This window comes from Macaca nemestrina, chromosome 1 (assembly GCF_043159975.1).
Source record: "Macaca nemestrina isolate mMacNem1 chromosome 1, mMacNem.hap1, whole genome shotgun sequence".
NCBI lineage: Eukaryota > Metazoa > Chordata > Mammalia > Primates > Cercopithecidae > Macaca > Macaca nemestrina.
The window spans coordinates 224,234,461-224,259,767 of NC_092125.1; the positions used below are offsets into that span (position 1 = coordinate 224,234,461).

Below are 25,307 nucleotides of genomic sequence, written 5' to 3' on the forward strand. Positions count from 1 at the left end.
CATTCTACATTCAGACTCCCAAGCAGTAATTGGCTCCTTCTGAGGGCTGTGGGGAAGGTGTCCCGGGCCTCTCTCCTTGGCTTGCGTGCAGATGGCCATCTTCCTCGTATGTCTCTTCATGTCGTCTTCCCTCTGTGTGTCCTAACCTCCTAACCTCCTCTTTTTTTTTTTTTTCCTCCTTCTTTTTTTGAGACGGAGTCTTGCTCTGTCACCCAGGCTGGAGTACAGTGGTGCAATCTCGGCTCACTGCAAGCTCCGCCTCCGGGTTCACGCCATTCTCCTGCCTCAGCCTCCCAAGTAGCTGGGACTACAGGCGCCCGTCACCATGCCTGGCTAATTTTTTGTATTTTTAGTAGAGATGGGGTTTCACCGTGTTAGCCAGGATGGTCTCAATAACCTGACCTCATGATCCGCCTGCCTCGGCCTCCCAAAGTGCTGGGATTACAGGCATGAGCCACCGCACCCAACCCTAACCTCCTCTTTTTATAAGGACACCAGTCTTATTAGATTAGGGATCACCCTAATGACTGAATTTTAACTTGATAACCTCTGTAAAGACCCTGTCTCGAAATAAGGTCACATTCTGTGGTAGTGGGGGTTAGGACTTCAACATCTAAATTTTGGGGGGAGGGGACATAATTGAACCCATGTAACAGTGGACATTCTCCCCGGGGGTATCCCCCTCGTCACCGGTTCAAACTCCCTGGCCGAAAGCATGTAGCTTACAACCTGCCGGAAGAGAAAAGGACCCCATAATTGTGTTAATTGCCACAATACCAGATCTGCAATTAATATGCCACAGAACAAAGAAGAAATCCACTAATCACACAGAATTGGACCTAAACCACACCCTCTGCAGAGCCGGAGCTCCCCTTCATCCTGCTCAGGGCAAATCTCTGGGGGAAGCTCAGAGGTGGGGACGGACAGGACAGTGGGGCACCCTGGTTGGATCCTGTCTAGAGCCAGGCACCAAAACCTGGCCTTTGTGGCTAGAGGTAAGATAAAGGTGTCCAAGGGCCTCTTAGCTTCAGGCTGCAGACTCGACACTGTGGCAGCCTGACTGGGGCCTTAGCAGACACCTTGGCAGACACCTGGCTCAGGGAGGAAGTGACTCAGGTGCTTCGGGGGTTGTTCTCTGCAGCATGGTGTGACTCACATACAGGTGAGGACTATTTGGGGCCCTGGGGCAGGTCTGGGTTGACTTTGGAGACATAACGCTCAGGGCTGCCATTGCTCCTCATCCCTAGAGTGGCAGACAGGTCCGGGGCAGATGGGCAAGTGCTGCAGCATGATGCTCGTGTCCCTTCTTCCTGGTGCCCATCTCAGCAGCAGGCCTGAGTGTTCTGTGTCTCTGTGGCTCCAGAGACAGGCTACTGGAGACTGTCCTGCCCGTGCTTGCCTCCTGCAGCTGGAAGGTGTCCTGCTCAGGCCTGGAAGTTGGCACTAGCTGTGGTCTTAACATGCAGCACCTCCTGCCCAGCGCTGGCGCCAGGCAGAGCCTCCCCCGCCCTCCACCATGTGTGGGGGCTCCTTGCCCTCGGCCTACCCATCTGCCTCCTCCTTCAGCTCCCTGGCTTGGCTGCAGCAGACCAGGGACAGAATGAGGCTTCAGCCCGCAGCTCAGGTGGTCTTTCTTCACCCACTCGGCACAGCTCCAAGCTGGGCCTGTGCTGCCAAGGATCGGGGAGGAAGGGGATTCACAGACTCCTCAGCACCACCCCTCTCCGGGCCACTAGGTCATCCCTACTTCCCATGGTCCGGGCAGAGGGCGAGGAGCCCATGTTGCTCCAGCGCACTTGCCGTTTGCCTCCCTGCCTTTCCCAGGCTGCTCTGGGCTGCCTCCCTGGCTCCCGCTAAGCCAGCTGCAGGGAGGCTCATTGAGAATTCTCGGAGCCCCATCCACTGGCTGTCAGGGGAGAAGCCTGTCTTCCTCAGACCAGCGGTCTCATTTGCATCCCCTAAATCAATGCCCTCTGATGATCAAAGTCCCAGTGCCGCAACTTCAATGAGGCCGGCTGAGCGAGAAGGGAGAGGAGGCAGGAATTGCCCTCCCTTCCTGCTGCCCCTTCAGGCCCAAGGAGAACTGGAAAGCAGAGGCCCTGGGGGATCCCTGGCAGCAGGGTACACACAGGAGTAGAAGCAGAGACGTCCCTCCCCGGGTAAGCGTTCCCTTCCCGGCTTTTCCCACAGGCTGGACAGGGAATAGGGCAGCGGCAGGCTCCTGTCCACAAGGCTTGCTGGGACGTTCTGGACCCCCAGATCAGGCATCTGGAGATCCCTGGGGGTGTGGGTCAGCTCCACAGGGAGGGTAGGCTCTGGGAGGAAGGCACCTAGCTGGGTCTCCCTCATCAGAGACCCAGGGACTTAGTCCTCAGCAACTCAAAAAATTAGAAGGATTTGGCCAGGTAGAGGGAGGAGGAGAGGAGGAGGGTCAGCCACGCCTACCCTGTCCATGCCCTGGGGGTTGCGGGATGCCCAGTAATGGTCCTAGCTAGAATGAGAGCCACCATTCACTGAGCACTCACAGTGGGCCGGACACCTCAGACACCTGCATTTCATGTGTTATGTTGTTGCTGTTTTTTATACATGTGGTTTTTTTTTTTTTTTTTTTGAAATGGAGTCTCACTCCATTGTCCAGGTTGGAGTGCAGTGGTACGATCTCAGCTCGCTGCACCTCCACCTGCTGGGGTCAAGCAATTCTCCTGCCTCAGCCTCCCAAGTAGCTGAGATTACAGGTGCACACCACTACACCTGGCCGATTTTTGTATTTTTAGTAGAAACGGGGTTCCACCATGTTAGCCAGGCTCAAACTCCTGACATCAAGCGATCCGCCCACCTCAGCCTCCCAAAGTGCTGGGGTTACAGGCATGAGCCACTGTGCCCAGCCCATGCTTTATCATGTTTAATCTACACAACATCCCTATGAGGCCCGTGTCATTACTGTCCCTATTTTGTAGATGAGAAAATAGACAGGAGAAGCCACAGAAGTAGGAAGTTGCAGAGCCAGGGTTAAATGAGAGAAGGTTCAAGAAGCGTGTGGACACCTGAAAGAGCTGCTTGCAAGTGAGGAGGCATGTCTGCACGAGTGTGAGTGCATGCTCTGGCTTGAGATGATCAAGACAGGTTTGTCCTTACATAGAGAGGACTTCCTGGCAGCCTACGGTCACAGGTCCCCCTCCCGCCACTGCTCCATCCCCGTGTCTTGGCTCAACTCTGACACCCACCATATAATGAGTTCTCAGAGCTGGAAGGGGCTATCAAACAGGATGGACACCAGCAGCCAAGCAGTTCTTCCACCTTGGTGCCCCTCTTTCTTCTCATGGCCTTGCAGAAACGTTCACCATCAAAGCAGTAATGTGGAGAAGAGCGTCAGCTTTAGGGCTACGGATCTAGGTTTGAATCCTGGCTTTACCACTTTGCTGTGTGATTTTGGGCAAATTGCATAACCTCTCGGAGCCCCAGTGTCCTCTTTTGTAAAATAAGGATACTAATTGTATTCATAAGACCGGGCACAGTGGCTCACACCTGTAATCCCAGCACTTTGGGAGGCAGAGGCTGGTGGATCACTTGAGGCCAGGAGTTCAAGACCAGCTTGGCCAACATGGTGAAACCCCATCTCTACTAAAAAGACAAAAATTAGCTGGGTGTGGTGGAGGGTGCCTGTAATCCCAGCTACTAGGGAGGCTGAAGCAGGAGAATCACTTGAGCCTGGGAGGCAGAGGTTGCAGTGAGCCAAAATTACGCCACTGCACTCCAGCCTGGGTGACAAGAGCGAGACTCCATCTCAAAAATAATTAATAATAATAATAATTGGCCGGGTGCGGTGGCTCAAGCCTGTAATCCCAGCACTTTGGGAGGCCGAGACAGGCGGATCACGAGGTCAGGAGATCGAGACCATCCTTGCTAACCCGGTGAAACCCCGTCTCTACTAAAAAATACAAAAAAACTAGCCGGGCGAGGTGGTGGGCGCCTGTAGTCCCAGCTGCTCGGGAGGCTGAGGCAGGAGAATGGCGTGAACCTGGGAGGCGGAGCTTGCAGTGAGCTGAGATCCGGCCACTGCACTCCAGCCTGGGCGACAGAGCGAGACTCCGTCTCAAAACAAAACAAAGGCCGGGCGCGGTGGCTCAAGCCTGTAATCCCAGCACTTTGGGAGGCCGAGGCGGGCGGATCACAAGGTCAGGAGATCGAGACCACAGTGAAACCCCGTCTCTACTAAAAATACAAAAAGTTAGCCGGGCGCGGTGGCGGGCGCCTGTAGTCCTAGCTACTCCGGAGGCTGAGGCAGGAGAATGGCGTGAACCCAGGAGGCGGAGCTTGCAGTGAGCCGAGATCGCGCCACTGCACTCCAGCCTGGGCAACAGCGTGAGACTCCGTCTCAAAAAAAACAAAACAAAACAAAACAAAACAAAACAAAACATAATAATAATTGTATTGATTGCATGGGATTGCCACCAGCATGAAATCAGAAAATGAATGTAGATTGTTTCCTGGAGGGTTAGCCCACAGAACAATGTGTGGGCTGTATTTGTATTTCTAGATCTCTTGGGGTGGGATGGGTGTTAATCCGTTACCCAGAAGAGGAAGGAGGAAAAAGAGCTGTGTCCGCAAACAACTACATGAGCGGGAGGCTGGAGAGGACTAGACGTCCTGAAGTCTGACTCTGATTTTTACTGAAGTTTTCTGGCCTAGGGAGTTTCAAGGTCAAGGAAAAAGCACCAAAAAGCCAGAAAAGCCTCATCTGAGGCCTGGCTCTGGTACTTCTAAGCTGGAAGCTCTTTTTTCAGACACAGGGTCTTGCTTTATCACCTAGGCTGGAGTGCAGTGGTGCCATCATAGCTCACTGCAGCCTCGAACTCCTGGGCTCAAGTGATCCTCCTGCCTCAGCCTCCTGAGCAGCTGGGACTCAGGCACCTGCTACCATGCCCAACTAACTTTTTTGTTTGTTTGTTTGTTGGTACAAATGAGGTTTCACTATATTGCCCAGGCTGGTCTCGAACTTCTGGCCTCAAGCTATCCTCCCATCTCAGCCTCATCAAAGAGTTGAGATTACTGGTATGAGCCACTGTGCCTGGTCAGTTGAATGGTCTTGACAAGCCACTCAACCCCTCTAAACTCCTGCTTCCCACCAGTTAAAGGGGAATGATAAGAACCTCTATCCAGGAGATTCCTATTAGACCCAAATACATATAGATGCTCTTTGAAAAAGGGAGTATACTTAAAAATGCAAATGCTGACATCCTACATGAAAGTAGTTATGATAGCGTCATCATCTCCTCAGACTTTTCTTTCTTTCTTTCTTTCTTTCTTTCTTTCTTTCTTTCTTTCTTTCTTTCTTTCTTTCTTTCTTTCTTTCTTTCTTTCTTTCTTTCTTTCTTTTTTCTGAGACGGAGTCTCCCACTGTCACCCAGGCTGGAGTGCAGTGACGTGATCTCAGCTCACTGCAACCTCTGCCTCCTAGGTTCAAACCATTCTCCTGCCTCAGCCTCCCAAGTAGCTGGGATTACAGGTGCCCGCCACTGCTCCGGCTAATTTTTGAATTTTTAGTAGAGATAGGGTTTCACCATATTGGCCATGGTTCACCAGGCTGCTCTCAAACTCCTGACCTCAGGTGATCCACCTGCCTCAGCCTCCCAAAGTGCTGGGATTACAGGCGTGGCCACCGTGCCCAGCTTCTCCTTAGATTTCTTTTTTTTTCCCCCCGGAGATGGAGTCTTGCTCTGTTGCCCAGGCTGGAGTGTAGTGGCATGATCTTGGCTCACTGCAACCTCCACCTCCCAGATTCAAGCGATTCTCCTGCCTCAACCTCCTGAGTAGCTGGGATTACAGGCATGTGTCACCACGCCCAGCTAATTTTTGTATTTTTAGTAGAGGTGGGATTTCTCCATGTTGTTCAGGATGGTCTCGATCCCCCAACATCAGGTGATCTGTCCACCTTGGCCTCCCAAAGTGCTGGATTATAGGCGTAAGCCACTGCACCCAGCCTAGATTTTTCTTTCTTTTTTTTTTTCTTTCTTTACTTATTTATTTTTTTTAGATGGAGTCTCACTCTGTCACCCAGGCTGGAGTACAGTGGCATGATCTTGGCTCACTGCAACCTCCACCTCCCGGGTTCACGCCATTCTCCTGCCTTAGCCTGAGTAGCTGGGACTACAGGAGCCTGCCACCATGCCTGGCTATTTTTTGTTTGTTTGTTTGTTGTAGTAGAGACGGGGTTTCACTGTGTTAGTCAGGATGGTCTCGATCTCCTGACCTCGTGATCTGCCCGCCTCGGCCTCCCAAAGTGCTAGGATTATAGGTGTGAGCCACTGCACCCGGCCTTTTTTTTTTTAAAACCACCATACCCAACAGCCTCCCCCAGTTCCAACATATATGACAGAGCTATGGATAGAACCCGGGTCTCCTGACTGTAAGCTTGGTGCTGTTTCCTCTGTGCCATTTCCTCTGCAATGTAGGGGAAGCCATGACCCTTCTGCCCCCGTTTCCCTCCTCTCTTGCTCCTCCCTGCAAACCCAGCCCAGTCCCTTGGCACTGGGGTACTATGTGTGGACAGGCACGTCGTGTTTGGCTTGTGTATTCCCAGAGGGTAGGGATCACGTTTGCCTACATGTTGTGTGTGCTGCATAGTGCGTTGGGGTGTATAATTCGTGCTGCAGAATAAAATAGCCGCCGCCTCCCCACCACCACACACACACACAAGGGACCTCCCCCGGCTGCCCATCCACAGAGGGAAGGGGAACATGCTGTGTGTTGCCTTTGGTTTTGCAGTGGGAGGGAGCATGAGCACAAAACCCCGATCCTCGTCCCACCTTTGGGGGTGCAGACATGAGCTGCCTGGCCTCTGGGGAAGGTGAGGCTTTCTTTCTCTGGAAATTCACCAGCCAGCAATAGCTGATGCTTCATGCTTGGGAATGCTCTTAGTTCTTCCTTTGCAAATGGAGAGCCATAGAGAGCATTAGAAAGAGTCTGAAATAGGCTTGGTGCGGTGGCTCATACCTGTAATCCCAGAACTCTGGGAGGCCAAGGTGGGCAGATCACCTGAGGTTGGGAGTTCGAGACCAGCATGACCAACATGGAGAAACCCCAACTCTACTAAAAATACAAAAATTAGCTGGGCGTGATGGCGCATGCCTGTAATCCCAGCTAGTCGGGAGGCTGAGGCAGGAGAATCACTTGAGCCCAGGAGGTGGAGGTTGCAGTTAGCCAAGATCACACCACTGCACTCCAGCCTGGGCAAAACCTCGTCTTAAAAAAAAAAAAAAGTATATCCTGACTTCCTGGAGACCACAGAAGTGCCTCCTCTTCCTCCTCCTCCTCCTCCCCCCCTCCTCCTCCTCCCTCCTCCTCCTCCTCCTCCTCCTCCCTCCTCCTCCTCCTCCTCTTCTTCTTCTTCTTTTGACAGAGTCTTGCTCTGTCACCAGGCTGGAGTGCAGTGGTGCAGTCTTGGCTCACTGCAACCTCCATCTCCCTGGTTCGAGCGATTCTCCTGCCTCAGCCTCCTGAGTAGCTGGGATTACAGGCGTGCGCCACCACGCCCAGCTAATTTTTGTATTTTTAGTAGAGATGGGGTTTCACCATGTTGGCCAGGAAGGTCTCGATCTCCTGACCTCATGATCTACCCGCCTTGGCCTCCCAAAGTGCTGGGATTACAGGCATGAGCCACCTTGCCCGGCCTGAAGTGCCCCTTCTTAAGTTAGGGTTGCTGCCACTGCCAGAGTAGCTTAAGGCTCCTAGCCATGAACAATAATGGGTACTGGTAATAGCAGATGGTGGTTAACGCTTCTAGGAATCGGCCCTGTGCTCTGCTTTGTGCACATCACCTCATCTCTTCCTCGCAACCACCCAATGGGGAGGGCTTGTCTCTGTTTTACAGATGGAGATGCTAAGATTGCAGAGGTGAAGGGCCTTGCCCAAGGTCACACAGGCAGAAAGAGGCACAGATGGCAAAAGGTACAAAAAGGCTTCACTGCAGCATTCTGTAAAAACAAAAGATTAGAAACGACCCATCAACGGGAAAAATATTCCTCAATAAGGGGGACTGATTAAATAACTGGTAAATCCACGTGGGACAGCACTACGAAGCTAGGAAAACAAATGCTGAGCCGGGTGTGGGGGTTGCACACCTGAAGTCCCAGTGAGTTGGGAGGCTGAGGTAGGAGGATTGCTTGAACCCAGGAGTTCGAGGCTGCAGCGAGCTATGATCAATGATCACCATTGTACTCTAGCCTGGGTGATGGAACAAGGCCCTATTTCTAAAAAAAAAAAAAAAAAAAAAAAAAAAAAAGGGCTGGGCGCAGTGGCTCAGGCCTGTAATCCCAGCACTTTGGGAGGCCGAGACAGCTGGATCACTAGGTCATGAGATCGAGACCATCCTGGCTAACACGGTGAAACCGCGTCTCTACTAAAAATACAAAAAAATTAGCCGGGCGTGGTGGCGGGCGCCTGTAGTCTCAGCTACTCGGGAGGCTGAGGCAGGAGAATGGCGTGAACCCAGGAGGCGGAGCTTGCAGTGAGCTGAGATTGCGCCACTGCACTCCAGAATGGGCGACAGAGCAAGACTCCGTCTCAAAAAAAAAAAAAAAAAAAAAAAAAAGGCTGGGCGCGGTGGCTCACGCCTGTAATCCAGCACTTTGGGAGGTGGAGATGGGCAGATCATGAGGTCAGGATATTGAGACCATCCTGGCTAACACAGTGAAACCCCATCTCTACTAAAAATACAAAAAAAAAAAAAAAAAAAAAAAAAAAAATTAGCCGGGCGTGGTGGCGGATGCCTATAGTCCCAGCTACTCTAGAGGCTGAGGTAGGATAATGGCGTGAACCCAGGAGGCAGAGCTTGCAGTGAGCCGAGATTGTGCCACTGTGCTCCAGCCTGGGTGACAGAGCAAGACTCCATCTCAAAAAAAAGAAAAGAAAAGAAAAAAAGAAGACTGTATGTACTGCGTACTTTAATGGAGTGATCTCCAGGGTGTTTTATGAAGTAAAAAAGGCAAGATACAGAGTAGCAGGTATGATTTGCTGCCTTGTAGCTAAGAAAAGGGAAAGACATATATACAACTATTTGCTTATTCTAAAGAAAAAAAAACACACAATGGAAAGATAAACTAAAAATAGAAGAAATGGTAACCTATAAAAGAAGGAGGAGATAGGGAGGAGGAAACAGGAATAGATCTAGGCTTCTCTGAACACCCTGCTTTCTAGATATGACTTTGGAGCCATGGAAATTTTTTTTTTTTTTTTAGACAGAGTCTAACTCTGTCACCCAGGCTGGAGTGTAGTTGGCTCACTGCAGCCTCTGCCTCCCGGGTTCCAGCGATTCTCCTGCCTTAGTCTCCCTAGTAGCTGGGATTACAGGCACCTGCTGGGCTAATTTTTTTTTTTTTTTTTTTTTTTTTTTGAGACAGAGTCTCGCTGTGTCGCCCAGGATGGAACGCAGTGGTGAGATCTCAGCTCACTGCAACCTCTGCCTCCCAGGGTTCAAGTGATTCTCCTGCCTCAGCATCCCGAGTAGTAGTTGGGACTACAGGTACACGCCACCATGCCCGGCTAATTTTTGTATTTTTAGTAGAGACTAAACTTAGGGTTTTGCCAAGTTGGCTATCCTGGTCTCAAACTCCTGATCTCAAGTGATCTGCCAGCTTCAGCCTTTTTTTTGTTTTTTTTTGTATTTTTAGTAGAAACCAGGTTTTGCAATGTTGGCCAGGCTGGTCTCAAACTCCAGACCTCAAATGATCTGCCTGCCTTGGCCCCCCAAAGTGCTGGGATTACAGGTGTGAGCCACAGCGCCCAGCCCAATATTTAATATACTACAAAGCAAAATCACATTGAAATTTTACCAAAAGGAAGGAAGTGGACAGAAATGGGTTTGTACCATTCTGTCCAACCAGAGTCTTTGCTCCTAAGCACAGCATCATTTTCCTTCTTGTTAATTATCCCTTTTAACAGCAACGAAATGACCTGGCCAGGACACGAGAACACAGAGATGGGGCCACACCTTGTACTTTCTGGGGTGGACCCTGGTGGTGGTTCTGGGTGCTGTGATTCTTTCAGTAAAGAACTTTCAGGAGTTGGCCGGGAGCGGTGGCTCACGCCTGTAATCCCAGCACTTCGGGAGGCCGAGGCGGCCGGATCACGGGGTCAGGATATTAAGACCATCCTGGATAACACGGTGAAACCCCGTCTCTAGTAAAAAAATACAAAAATTAGCCGGGCGTGGTGGCACGCGCCTGTAGTCCCAGCTACTCAGGAGGCTGAGGCAGGAGAATGGTGTGAACCCGGGAGGCGGAGCTTGCAGTGAGTGGAGATCACGCCACTGCACTCCAGCCTGGGCGACAGAGCGAGACCCCGTCTCAAAAAAAAAAAAAAAAAAAAAAAAAAAAAAGAACTTCCAGGAGTTTCTACTCAGTTGCTTTCATCAAGATTCTCATAACCTTCTCCTGCTGCTGCCTTCAGTGGGTTTGTTCCCGAGCACATTATTAGGAAAGCAGCCATAGTAACTGCTTATCTGCCTCCGGCTCCGCTCCACAAACACCCGCCAAGCCCACACTGTGCAAAACAGTAATAACACGCCCGCCTGAGAATGACTCTGCGGCTCCGCATGGCCACATTGCTGGCTAAGAGATTTCCCGCATGCGATCTCATTTCATCCTCACTGCAACTCCGGGCCTGGGAACTCATGTCCTCCGTGAGGAACTTCAGGCTTGAGATTGGCCTCAACAGTTGGAGGTGGCAAAGCCAGGGCTTGCTTGAAGCCCCACCTTCTCAGTGTTGGGGAGCAGGCTGGCTCCAAGCTGTGGTATCCTGTGCAGGGGTTATTTTGGTATCTGTGGGGGTAATTTCACACTGAGGCTAAGGCTCTGTTTTGGGTTCAGATGGACATGAAATTGAATCTCGGGGGTCCAACTTTCTAGCAATGTACTCTTGAGCAAATTTGATATTTTCCTCATCTGTAAAATAGGAACAATACAAGTATCTTTTTTTGTTTTTTGAGTGGAGTCTTGCTCTGTCACCCAGGCTTCAGTGCAGTGGCACCATCTTGGCTCACTGCAACTTCTGCCTCCCAGGTTCAAGTGATTCTCCTGCCTCAGCCTCCCAAGTAGCTGGGATTACAGGTGCCCGCCACAACGCCTGGCTGATTTTTGTATTTTTAGTAGAGACAGTTTTGCCATGTTGTCGAGGCTGGTCTCAAACTCCTGGCCTCAAATAGTCTGCCCACCTCAGCCTCCCAAAGTGCTGGGATTATAGGCATGAGCCACTGTGCCTGGCCAAAAGTACCTCTGTAAAGGATTGCTGGAAGCACAGATGATATGTTATTATCGTGATATGGTATCAGCAACAGTCATCTCAGAAGGTGCAGCATCTTGGAAAATTTTCCTGTGTTCGCTTCATCTACTGTCTCAGATAGATTCACTATACATTCAAAAGTACAGATCTTCCTCCACCAGCTAACAAAGCCATCTCCTTATCCTCAAGTCTATGTTCCCAGCTCAGGACCGGCCTGGGTGATGCCTCATTCCCCATGGCTCCAGGGACCCTGATGCTGCCGCTTTGTCAGTGGCTGGCTCAGCTCAGGCAAGGCCCCTCTCCCAGCTAACCATAGCATAAGCCTGAATCGATCCCCATCTCAGGGCCATTTGGAGGATTAACTAATCCATCATGCGGGAAACCTTTGAAATGTGCCAATGTGGCTGAGGCTATTGTCAGGCAGAGCAGAAACCGAGTTTACTGGTTCCCCCATTTCCGAGACTTTCAAGCTGAGCCTTGTGGCCGGACTCACTCTCATGTGGGCGAAATCCCAGCAGGTGCAGGTTGCACTGAGCTCACCAAGCCGTCTGTCTGCCCCATCTGACGCTGGATCTTTTTGATCTATCTCTTTGTTTCTTTAAGGGACAGTAAGGGTGAGAAGATAAAGGGATCAGGATTCCAGACACTGAAGAGCTTTTGTTTGTGTTTTTAATAGAACTGAACACATTAAATTTCCCCTCTTGGCATCATCAGCCTATGGACTGCAAACATAGTGCTGAGATTAAACCTTTCCAATTTTATGTTTTGCAAATCTCGAAGGTCCCTGGAAATCTACAGGGTACATTTTTTTTTTCACCCTCTGAAATGTGATCTCCATAATAATAAAACCTAACTCAGCAATTCATTGAGTTCATCACTATTTATTGAGTACCTACTGTGTTCGCTGGTATACTAGAAGCACAGAAGTCTTCTTCTTGAGGGGAAAAAGAAACTCCTGTATCTAGAAATACCAGGATCTATGTGGCACTTTCATTTATTTGCCACATAGAGCCTGGTATTTCTAGATCTATGTGGCATAATTTCATTTAATTCTCACAACTCTAAGAAGTAGAGATTGTTCCATTTCACAGGTGAGGAAAGAGATTCTGAAAGTTCCATAACCTGTCCAAGGTTGTTTGCAGTCGCAGAGGCCAGCACCGAAGTCCAGTCCTGTCTGACTAGACCATCTGGGTCCTTCCCACTAGAATACAGTGGGGAGGAGAAAAGGACACTGATGGATTAGTCAGTCGACAGCACAGGCAGCAGATTATAAAGCTGAACTGTTTGGTTAGAGCAGCTGGGGGCTGGGGAGAGAGGGCTGGCATGAGGACTTCCTGAAGGAGACAGCCCAGAAGCTCCTTGTAAGGACCTAAGGCTCGGGGTATGGGTGGAGGAGGAAATGTGATGCTGACCCTGGGAGGGGAGTGAATAAGAGGAGACAGTGGCAGACAGCATGCCCTGAGGTCAGCTGGGTGGAGGATGGGAAGCCCGGCAGAGATGTCTGGACCTGATGAGGTGGCAGCAGGGAGGCACTCACTGAGTTTATAACTCCAGAAGGGGCAGAAGCAATGGCAACATCCGTCACCAGGGGAGAGGATGACTCAAAGCCTTGGCTGGAAGGAGTGGTGGGTGTGGCTTGGAGCCTGCCGGGCCAGGCAGGTGCTTTGGGAAGGGTCCAACCAAGGGGAGTCTGGTCTTCCTCAACCTAGGGGAGGGGGAGCAAGGGAAGGAAGGAGAGACATTAGCAAGATGGAATCTTTAGGCTTTGGTGCAGGACGCTTACAGGGAACAAGGTGCAGGGAGCTGGATTCTAGATTGCTTTTGAAGCCTTCCCCAGGTCACATCACACCGCTGTTCCCAGCCGTTCCAGGTCTTCCTGTTGACTGTAGGATCAAGTCCATTCCCCCAATCTGGCCTCAATCTATGTTTTTGGGCTCTTTGCCCACTACTCTCCTAAATAAGTCCTCTGCGCCCCACAAACCAGTCTCCACCCAACCTCCAGTGCTGCCCAGCCTCCTCCACCCCCACCTGGAGCAATGACATTCATGGATAGCTCTTCTAGCAGTCTCGAAAAATGAACATTTTAGTGTTCAACTTTTTGCTGTTGGTGTCCCTCTAATGCGAACACCCTGTCCTTGAGGGCTGATTCTTTTTACAATAGTTGTCCCAACGGGGGAATCATTTCACCTTTCTGACTTAGTTTCCTTATCTGCAAAATGGAGCCAATAGTGTCTCATAGGGTACGGTGCCTGCACACACGCCCATCCACAGCTGTTCCAGGCCTTTCCTCCACTGTGGGGGGTGCCAGGGGTCCAGAGGAGAGGAGGAGGGGGCCGCAGGACGCTGGGAAAGTGGGAGGACCCCAAGATCCCTGTAGGGATCCACGGTAGAGGGGGAGGACTCCTCTGTCCTCTCTATCCACTCGGACCTCCGCTTTTCTAAGAACCAGCATCGCACTGTGTCACTGAGAAAGAGCGCGCACACCAGCCGCCTTTAGAAAGTCTCAAATAGATTCCTTCAGTCAATTCAGGACAGACTCCCTGGGGGCAAGTCCCGGGGCGGGAGCCGGTGCGGGTAGTGCTGTGCGGCCCTTGACTGTTTACCAGGCGCGTTTCGCTGACCTAGTCTCCTGGACCCCCTTCCATGATTCCTCTCATCACCTCCACCGGGGAGACGAGGACCCCGAGGTTCTGGGAGGCGACGCGACCTGCCCTAAGTGACAAGGGTCCTGGGCCGCACTCCCCCGCCGGGGTCTGCGCTCCTCGGCGGAGCGGGTGGGAAGGATGAGTCCTCGGGGTGGAGAAGGAGGCGCGGGTCCCCGGGTACCGCTCGCCCGGCCTTAGGAGTCCGGGAGCGCGCGTGGGGACGCGGAGTTGAGGCTCTCTAGCTGCGGCCGCGGAAAGGGATACAGTCCCCCCGGGCCCCTCCCGGCCGCTTGGAACCCACCCCAGGCGCGTCCCCGCGGGCGCGCGCTCCAGGCGGGGCCGACGGGCTCGGAGGCGCGCCCTCTCCCGGGTCCGCCGCGCGCGCTCCCTCACCTCCCCGCCCCTTCCCTCCCGGGCCCGCGCGCTCCCCGGGTCCGCCGCGCGCGCGCCTCGCGTCGCTCCCCATCCCCGCCCCTCCCGCCGCCACCCCGCCCCCGGCCGGGTACCGTCGCCGGACCCGAGAGAGAGCGTCGCCGCCATCTTAGTTGCTGCCGCTGCCTCCAGCAAGGCGCTGCTCCGAGGCGGGGAGGGCGCCGCGTCCTGAGCGCGCGGCCCAGCGTCACGGCGGCGGCGGCGGCGGCTCCTCCTTGGATCCCCGGAGCTCGCCGCGCCGCGGAGCAGCCGGCCCCGGGCCCTAGAGCCCCGAGAGCTCCGAGAGCTCCGCTCGGCGTCCCGCGCGCCTCCCTGCCGCTCCCGCCCCGGGCTGGCGATGCTGCGCCGCCCCGCGCCCGCGCTGGCCCCGGCCGCCCGGCTGTTGCTGGCCGGGCTGCTGTGCGGCGGCGGGGTCTGGGCCGCGCGAGGTAAGCCCCAGGGCCGGGCCGGGCCGCTGGGTTGGTGCGGGTCCCGGTGTGGGGATTAGGGTCCCGGTGCGGGGATTAGGGTCCCGGTGCGGGAGTAGGGCCGGATGCCGGGATTCGAGCCGGGATGCGGGGAGTCGGGTCCGAGCGCAGGGAGCCGGGTCGGGGCGTGGGGTTCGGCTTGGGGGTCGGGCTCGCGGAGCCGGGGCGCAGGAGACTGCGGGCGCGCGCTGCGGGCTTCCCGGGGAAGCCAGGCTCGGTCCCGGGCGGGGCACCTGGGCCTGGGCCGCCCCCACTGCAGCCCGGGGTGGTGGCTGCGCTGATTTGGGGGGACGAGCAGACGGGCCGAAGGGTCAGTCCGCCCTGCTCAGCGGCGCACGCAGGCTGGGGCTGCACCCCTGGGTGAGATGCTGTGTGTACGTGTGCTCAGAGGTGCATCAGGCGAGGGGTGCACGCACAGTTTTGGTGTGTGCTTACATAAGAGCCCACTCCTCCGCATCCCGTTTCCAAGATCCCCATTCTCTGTTGCTGCACCGCGGACACCACGACTTCGCCCCTTTCCGCCTCCTCCCAGGGTCCTTCAGACGTTGTCTGTTTCCAGTGGAGCCGAGGCTGAAACTTCGTACTTCCCTCCCACCTTTTCACCCAAAGGTGAAATCGCGATGAGATTTGCGACCGCGGGCTCACCCAGTGTTAGAAATCTCCGTCTCTGCTACCCCTGGTGCCTTGGTGCAGTTTTTCTGACGGTCATTTAGACCGTGGAGGCTTAGATACCCTCTACAAAAACGAGAAATCCCTCTGGTTCTTTAGGATTGTAGGACCGAAATTATTTTATGGCTCGGTGGGAAGTAATATTTCTTGGCTAATTTATTATTAGCTTTTAACCTTCATCCACTTAACCTTTTAAACCTTGCGTGTTCTCTGATATTGACTGGTCTTGCCAACGAAAAGCTTACGCATTGCAGATACAGTATTTGCTTCTGAGTGGATCTTGAAATCGTAAACATTTTCCTTGGCCTTAGAGCGAAGTAATCTAGGTGTAGTCTGTAGAATCTACTGTAGGCTTAAATCTGTTGTTCTGATTTTTTTTTTTTTAATCAAAAGAAATTTTGGGGAGGAGGATTGATAGAAATCCAGATGAAATGGTCATATTTGAATTTAGCCAGCTTTAAAAAAATTCTTATTTTCCCTTCCCTGGCGTGACATAAGGAGAGAAGTATGGTGTTCACAAAATTAAAGGGCAGAGGCGGCAAATGCATCTTTTGTTCCATGTTCCTTTCTAAACATCGAGGATGATAAACTTTGAATACTTCTTTTATTTCATTTCTGACATTCTGTTGACTCTGTCAAATTCAGATCTTAGTCACTAAGTATCTCATTGCTGGCCATTTGATTTTTAAAAGTAACATCAAACTAAGTTTGAAATGTTCTTTCCAGATGTGGGTTGGAGGTCTGAAACTCTAATATATCCAAGAGAAATGTCAAAGTTTTGCTTTTCTTGGGGAAAACCCACACATTTTAAAAATATGTGCTTGGATTGGGTATTTTGGGAACAGTTTAAGTATATTTAGTTTAGTCAGTGATACCATTTCTTGTTAAAATTGGTGCTTTCTTAAATAGCACCTACATTTGTTAGTCATTATTTAATTGCCTTGGTTACTTAAACAGCATACATTTCAACTTTGAATATCTTCATTACCCGAGACCTACAGAAATGTGGTGTGAAAGATGTGTTGACTAGTTGAGTCATTTGTGATTTGCTTTCTCTAAAGTTTTCTTGGTGCCGTTAGACAGTAGTTCAAGATTCTTAGTCTTCAGAATAAAGACATTTTACACATCAGTTATTTGGTCGCATTGTTTTTTTTTTCAGGTTGCGAGTTAGAAAATGTCTTGGAATTATTACACAAAATGCTAATAACAATTTCATTTTGAAATATTACAAGTGAATTTCATATGTAAATTTACAGTTTGGAGACACTCTGTGGGCTCATTTTAAGAGATCATTTCAACTCATATCTGAAGTTTTTACTGCCGTAAGGCAGTACGACATGAACTCCTGTTCATGCTGTAGCTACCTTTAGTAATCGTTAATGTTAGATTACGTAGAGACTGCTGGAGAAAATGATAAATTTTCTAGTATAAATTGCATCTTGAACTATTAGTTTTGTAGAGACCCTCAAATTTTATTTTAATTATAGCTGTAGTTCTCAAGAAATGTTGAGTAGAGCTGGGCGCAGTGGCTCGTGCCTGTAATCCCAGCACTTTGGGAGGCTGAGGCTGGCAGATCACCTGAGGCCCGGAGTTCGAGACCAGCCTGGTCAACATGGTGACACCCCGTCTCTACTAAAAATATAAAAATTAGCTGGGTGTGCTGGTGGGTGCCTGTAATCCCAGCTACTTGGGAGGCTGAGGCAGGAGAATTGCTTGAACCCAGGAGGCGGAGGTTGCAGTGAGCCGAGATTGCGCCACTGCACTCCAGCCTGGGTGACAAAGCAAGACTCCAGTCTTAAAAACAAAGTAAGTAAGCCAAAATATTAGAAGAAATATCTTTGGCGTGCCCTGGACGGTCATGTCCGTCGGCTACCTGCCTTCTTCATGGAGATCAGGAAATAGAACAGTGAAGCAGAGAAAATAGAAAGCTTATATGAATATTTAAAAAACGCAACCGTGTAATGCATTTCGAAGCCACATAATAAATAAAAATCACGGTTATTTTTCCATTTGCACACAGACTTAGTGAGGCCTCTTCTCACCATCCTATTTGAAATCATTTCTCTTCCTGAACCCCTAAATCCTGTTTCCCTGCAACACTTTTTCTTTTTTCCATAGCACTTAGCCCATTCTAACATGCCTTGTTGCTTACTTATTGAGTTGTTTACCGTCTGTTTCCCCTCTGTAGAACATATGCCCCAAGATGGAAGGGTGTCTGCTTTGCATATGTTTCCCGTCACCAGCACACCGGAGGCATGCCAGTATTGTGTGATTGAATGAATGAATGGGTAGATGGATAACAGCATTTCAGTTTAGACAGCGTAGTAGCTTTGCATCCTAATTTTCACTTCACAGATAAATGCTACATAGTGAAAAAAATTACATAGTGTAAAGTAAACTTAAATTCTTTTTTTTTTTTTGAGACAGAGTCTCATTCTGTCACCCAGGCTGGAGTGCAGTGGGGAGATCTTGTCTCACTGCAACCTCTGCCTCCCAGGTTCAAGAGATTCTCCTGCCTCAGCCTCCCCAGGAGCTGGGACTACAGGCATATGCCATCTCACTGGGCTCATTTTTGTATTTTTAGTAGAGACAGGGTTTCACCATGTTGGCCACGCTGGTCTGAACTCCTGACCTGAAGTGAGCCACCTGCCTGTGCCTCCCACAGTGCTGAGATTACAGTTGTGAGCCACTGCTCCTGGCCCAAACTTAATTTCTGCAGTGTGGATGTGGGAATTCATTAGTGGGTAAATTTTCAAGGATCATGGCGCCAGCCTCAGTGGCTCATACCTGTAATTCCAGCACTTTGGGAGGACTAGGCAGGCAGATTACTTGAGTGCAGGAGTTTGAGACTAGCCTGGGCAACATGGTGAAACCTTGTCACTACAAAAATACCAAAAAAAAAAAAAAAAAGTTCAAGGATCCATTCTGTTGGTTGCAGTATTGGGGATATTAGATCATGACACTCTGTCTTGGCCTTCGAAGGCTGTAGCTCTGTGGCTACACCTGTCAGTCCCTTTAAAAAAATACTGTAATTTTCAGCTTTTTTGGGAAGATGGTTTCTTAATTTGTTACCTCGTTTTTCATAAGTAATGATGTGGAAAAAAGTCATTCGAATATAGACCTCAGTATTACCCATAGTCTAACATTGTTAATACTGAATGAAAGTAAATAACATTTATTTCTCAAAGGAGACCTATAACTGCTGAAGAAATAATAAAATATGAACAATTTTGAATATATTCCAATTTTAGAACATTAACTCGGTTAACTGGAACCTTCAGTTAGCTGGAATTCATCCTTTGGCTGGATATTTCTTTTGGGAGAAAAAGCATAAAACCAAGCAGTTTTATAGGAATTATTTTTCAAAAGGAAGGTTTAGGAGGTGATACCATACATTATATGTGCCAGTATTTGATATTTAAGCCAAAAACAGCAACTAGTATTTCAGTTTTAGTTATGAAGAATATGACCAATAAATGAAATTTTTGTGGGATATAAAATATAATTATTACACTGAAACTAGAAAATGCTATAATTTCATAGAACTAGCTGCAAGACTTAGTGAAGCTTATTAAACCAAGTCTAAGTGTTTAAAATGAGGAAGCTGAGATACGTTAAAATTTTAGAACAAAGGAAAAAAAGTGCTGAGTTATTTTTATTATTGCTTTGAGACAGGAAAATATGTTTTTTAATATTTTTTTTGGATAGAGTTTTCATTTATAAGAGTTGAAACAAAATAGAGATCTGATTATCCTAAAAAACCACCAAGAGTCTATTTCTTATGTATTCTGGTTGAGGGCTTAGATCATTAAAACTTGTGTTTTCAGGGGTCTTAATTTAGTATGAAGAGTTGCTTGAAGGGGCTGGGCGCGGTGGCTCATGCCTGGAATCCCAGCACTTTGGGAGGCCGAGGTAGGTGGATCACGAGGTCAGGAGATGCAGACCATCCTGACTAACACGGTGAAGCCCCATCTCTACTAAAAAAAATACAAAAGATTAGCCGGGCTTGATGGCGGGCGCCTGTAGTCCCAGCTACTCCGGAGGCTGAGTCAGGAGAATGGTGTGAACCTGGTAGGCGGAGCTTGCAGTGAGCTGAGATCGGGCTACTGCGCTCCAGCCTGGATGACAGAGTGAGACTCTGTCGCAAAAAAAAAAAAAAAAAAAAAGTTGCTTGAAGAAATGTGTCTTTATAAGTGAAATTTACAATGTTGATTTGCAACAAAATACGGATTTTAGTAGTGTTTCAGGACTACAGATTCAAGATTGGTGGAAATGATTTACACAATGTTATGATTTTGCATTAAGAAACAACCAAGGCCTGGCACAGTGGCTCACGCCTGTAATCCCAGCACTTTGGGAGGCCAAGGCGGGTGGATCATGAGGTCAAGAGATGGAGACCATCCTGGCCAACATGATTAAACCCTGTCTCTACTAAAAATACAAAAATTAGCCGGGCGTGGTGGCGTGCACCTGTAGTCCCAGCTACTCGGGAGGCTGAAGCAAGAGAATCGCTTCAACTTGGGAGGTGGAGGTTGCAGAGAGCCGAAATTGCACCACTGCACTCCTGCCTGGTGACAGAGTGAGACTCAGTCTCAAAAAACAAACAAACGGGGGGCGGGGAGGAATTGCATTGGGAGTTATACCTGATGTAAATGACGAGTTGATGGGTGCTGACGAGTTGATGGGTGTAGCACGCCAACATGGCACAGGTATACATATGTAACAAACCTGCATGTTATCCACATGTACCCTAGAACTTAAAGTATAATAAAAAAAAAAAAAAGAAAACAAACAAACAAACTAAAAACAACCAACCAAATGGCCAGGCATGGTAGCTCACACCTGTAATCCCAGTGCTTTGGGAGGCCAAGATGGGTGGATTGCTTGAGTCCGGGAGTTCAGGACCAGCCTGTGCAACATGGTGAAACCCCATCTCTACTAAAAATACAAAAAAAATTAGCTGGGCATGGTGGCATATGCCTGTAGTCCCAGCTACTCAGGAGTCTGAGGCTGGAGAACTGATTGAACCTGGCAGGTTGAGGCTGCAGTGAGCCAAGGTCACACCACTTGCATTCCAGCCTGGGCGACAGAGCAAGACTCTGTCTCTAAAAAAAAAAAAAAAAAGCCAAACTAACAAGCCCTCAAAAGTGATGTTTTGAGGCTATGCAAAGGCCATATATAGGAACCCTCAAATGGTGACAGCCTCCCCACTGTGTCAGCCTGACATACAATACCCATCTTTTCCCTAAGAGCTGCCACCGCCTGGGAACTAGAATGCTGATTGTCTGATTTGATAGGTTCTTTTTATTTTTATTTATTTATTTATTTTTGAGACGGAGTCTTGCTCTGTCGCCCGGGCTGGAGTGCAGTGGCCGAATCTCAGCTCACTGCAAGCTCCGCCTCCCAGGTTTACGCCATTCTCCTGCCTCAGCCTCCCGAGTAGCTGGGACTACAGGCGCCCTCCACCTCGCCCGGCTAGTTTTTTGTATTTTTTAGTAGAGACGGGGTTTCACCGTGTTAGCCAGGATGGTCTCGATCTCCTGACCTCGTGATCCGCCCGTCTCGGCCTCCCAAAGTGCTGGGATTACAGGCTTGAGCCACCGCGCCCGGCAATAGGTTCTTTCTCTCCTATGTTTTAGGTGTATTTTTGCTTATTTTTTGATTTAGTTTTAGGATATTATTATTAGATTAAAAATTTTCACGAGATTTGTTACTAAAGTTTTTATTTTTAAAGGTTCTTGGCAGAGATTCACGTACTTCAAAGTAACAGAGTTTAAAGCAGCTTAAATACCTTTAAAACATCTGAAAGTTGGTTAGGTGCGGTGGCTCACATCTGTAATCCCAGCACTTTGGGAGGCCAAGGCGGGCGGATCACCTTAGGTCGGGAGTTAGGGACCAGCCTGACCAACATGGAGAAACCCCATCTCTACTAAAAAATATAAAATTAGCCGGGTGTGGTGGTGCATGCCTGTAATCCCAGCTACTAGGGAGGCTGAGGCAGGAGAATCGCTTGAACCTGGGAGGTGGAGGTTGTGGTGAGCCGAGATCACGCCATTGCACTCCAGCCTGGGCAACAAGAGCAAAACTCCATCTCAGAAAAAAAAAAAAAAAAAATCTGGGCCGGGCGCGGTGGCTCAAGCCTGTAATCCCAGCACTTTGGGAGGCCGAGACGGGCGGATCATGAGGTCAGGAGATCGAGACCATCCTGGCGAACACGGTGAAACCCCGTCTCTACTAAAAAAATACAAAAAACTAGCTGGGCGAGGTGGCGGGCGCCTGTAGTCCCAGCTACACAGGAGGCTGAGGCAGGAGAATGGCGTAAACCCGGGAGGCGGAGCTTGCAGTGAGCTGAGATCCGGCCACTGCGCTCCAGCCCCGGCGACAGAGCGAGACTCCGTCTCAAAAAAAAAAAAAAAAAAAAAAAAAAATCTGAAAGTTAACTTCCTTCCCATTCCGGAACCCCAGTAAGAAGTATGTAGTGGCATATCAGAAGAAGAGTCATGTTTTTGCTTTTTTACTTTTTTGGTCAGACATGAATAATCATCTTAAAAAGAATTAATAGAAATGGTGTCTCACTGTGTTGCTCAGGCTGGTCTCGAACTCCTGGGCTCTAACAGTCCTCCCACCTCATCCTCCCAAAGAGCTGAGATTATAGGCGTGAGCTACCGCACGCGGCCGAAGAATCGTCTTTCAGCTGTCTGTTTTCGTTCTGTCTGATTCTCCCCTGACAAGAACTTCTGTTGAGTCTGCCACTTTTCAAGCCTACCTTGATCTGTACTTTCTCCGAGTCATTGTGTAGGACAAAGGAGGACCACCGGCTGGGCGTGGTGGCTCACGCCTGTAATCCCAGCACTTTGGGAAGCTGAGGTGGGCGGATCACCTGAGGTCGGGAGTTCGACACCAGCCTGACCAACATGGAGAAACCCCGTCTCTACTAAAAATACACAATTAGCTGGACATGGTGGCACATGCCTGTAATTCCAGCTACTCGGGAGACTGAGGCAGGAGAATTGCTTGAACCCAGGAGGCAGAGGTTGCAGTGAACCGAGATTGCACCATTGCACTCCAGCCTGGGCAACAAGAGCAAAACTCCATCTCAAAATAAAAGGAAGACCACCTTTATCATGCCACTGCACTCTAGCCTGGGTGACAGAGCCAGACTTTGTCTCAAAACAAAACAAAACAAAACAAACAAAACCACCTTTTTCTGCATCCACTCCTTTTTTTTTTAAAAGCAGCTTTATTGAGATATAATTCGCATACCATAAAATTCAACATTTTAAGGCATACAATTCAGTGATTTTAGTATATTCACAAAGTTGTGCAGCCATCACCACTATCTAATTTCAGAACACTTTCATCACCCCCAAAAGAAACCCCATATCTGTTAGCGCTCATTCTCCATATCCCTCCTCCTCCATCCCTTGGCAACCCCGAGTCTACTTTCTGTCTATGGATTTGCTTATTTTGGACATTTCATATCAAGGGAATCATAATATGTGGCCTTTTGTGACTAGCTTCTTTTGCTTAGTATGATGTCTTCAAGGTTCATCCATGTTGTAGCATGTATCAGGACTTCGTTTCTTTTCACAGGTAAATGATATATCCTTGTAGGGATATAACACATTCTGTTTATCCGTTTACTCATTGATGGACATTTGGGTTATTTCCACTTTGTATTTGGAAAATACTACTATGTACATTTTTGTACAGGAATTTGTGTGGACGTATGTTTTCATTTCTCTTGGATATATACCCAAGTGGAATTGTTGGGTCTTAGGGTAAGTCTTAGATTTAACTTTTTAAATTAAAAAAAATTTTTTTTTTTTGAGATGGAGTCTCACTCTGTTGCCCAGGCTGGAGTGCAGTGATGTGATCTTTGCTCACTGCAGCCTCCGTCTCCCGGATTCAAGAAATTCTCCTGCCTCAGCCTCCCGAGTAGCTGGGATTACAGGCATGTGCCACCATGTCCGGCTAATTGTGTATTTTTAGTAGAGACGGGGTTTCTCCATGTTGGTCAGGCTGGTCTCCAACTCCTGACCTCAAATGATCCACCTGCCTCGGCCTCCCAGAGTGCTGGGATTACAGGCGTGAGCACTATGCCCGGCCTGTGTTTAACATTTTGAGGAACTACCGGCTGGTTGTACAAAGTGGCTGCACCATCCTGTATCCACTTGACCTCCGTCATCACTCACAGGAGCATTTTCCTAATCAAATACACGTTTCACAGTTTTCTAGTTTGTTAGAATTTTAAGTTGAATTTTTTCCTAGTCTAGGTGCAAACTGGCATTTCATCTAACCAATTCCTTCCTTTGCCATTGTCTCTCATATAATTTTTACCCCGGACTTTAGACTTTGAGTTGAAAGGAACTTTGAAAGTTCTTTCCTCTATACTTTAAATAGCCTTCCCTGTAAAACAGACGTTTCCTCATATGTCCCTGTGTGTTGATCATTCAGCCTCTGTTTGAACTCTACTGCTACGGGGCTCTTGCTAGCTCACAGAGCAACCCTTTTCTTAAAAACATTGAGCCTTTGGTTAGGTTTCCTTAGGACTGAATTTTATCACGCCTTCGTATTTTTGCAGGCATCCAGGCCTACAGTTCATTGTTTTTACCACCTCACACATTAAGAGAGGCCGAGAGCATTGAGGCCTGGGCCTTGATTTCTGTGGATTTCTCAGGAATGAGCCTAGCACAGGGCTGCACGTGCAGTGTTTGGGGGACACCCACCCAGTCACACACACAGTCAGTATCCCGCCTCCAGGAGCAGGGCTTCACTTAATGAAAGGGACTGGAAAAAACAGGACAATTCTCAAACTGCAACTACTTTAGAAAGTGACATTTCTTTTCTTTTTCTTTTCTTTTCTTTCCTTTTTTTCTTTTTTATTTTTTAATTAATTTATTTTTTTTGAGACGGTGTCTCACTCTGTCGCCCAGGCTGGAGTGCTGGCACAATCTCGGCTCACTGCAAGCTCTGCCTCTCGGGTTTACGCCATTCTCCTGCCTCAGCCTCCCCAGTAGCTGGGACCACAGGTGCACACCACCACACCTGGCTAATTTAAAAATTTTTTAGAGACAGGGTCTTGCCATGTTGCCCAGGCTGGTTTCGAACACTTGGGCTCAAGCAATCTGCCCTATTTGGCCCTTCAAAGTGCTGGGATTACAGGCGTGAGCCCCCACGTCCAGCCGACATTTCATTCATTCATTACATTTTTGTTATGCTAGCTGGCTAAAAATGTGCTTTGTTTAAAAGTAAATTATTTTTTCTAGTCCTTTGATTTTATTTAATTAACTATTCCTCATTTACCCAATCTTTAAACATAGAAAACACTTAGAAATATGTCTTTATATTCAAAGGGAATTTTAAAACTCAGTAAAAATGGATATCATCTTTGTTTACATACTTGAAGTATAGCAAAGACATTTTTATTCAGGCTGGAGTTCTGTGGCACGATCTCGGCTCACTGCAACCTCCGCCCTCCCAGGTTCAAGCAATCTTCCCACTTCAGCCCCCTGAGTAGCTGGAACTACAGGCACACTCTACCATGCTTGACTAATTTATTTATTTATTTATTATTATTATTATTATTATTTTGTAGAGATGGGGTTTTACCATATTGCTCAGATTGGTCTCAAACTCCTGGACTCAAGCAATCTGCCTGCCTCAGTCTCCCAGAGTGCTAGGATTGTAGGCATGAGCCACCCTGCTCAGCCTAAAATTTTTCTTATATAGTACTTTTGAGGACCACTTCAAAACAGCTGAATGTTATAAATTTAAACTGAAGAAATGTAAAACTTTAGAATGATTTGTATAAGGT

General features: G+C 49.0%; 1 protein-coding gene across 3 annotated transcripts in view; it reads left to right on the forward strand.

Annotated features, from left to right (window-relative positions):
* The first annotated feature begins 13,900 nt into the window (after positions 1 to 13,900).
* The window catches only part of LOC105479019 (calsyntenin 1), a 98,799-nt gene continuing 87,392 nt past the window's right edge, over positions 13,901 to 25,307 (forward strand). For 2 of the 3 annotated variants that reach the window (XM_011736808.3, XM_011736798.3), the window contains exon 1: positions 13,901 to 14,782. In XM_011736808.3, coding sequence (XP_011735110.2) covers positions 14,692 to 14,782 — 91 coding nt within the window. In that variant the 5' untranslated portion in view covers positions 13,901 to 14,691. The remainder of the gene's footprint in view (positions 14,783 to 25,307) is intronic. The other variant, XM_011736792.3, reaches the window with a different exon arrangement.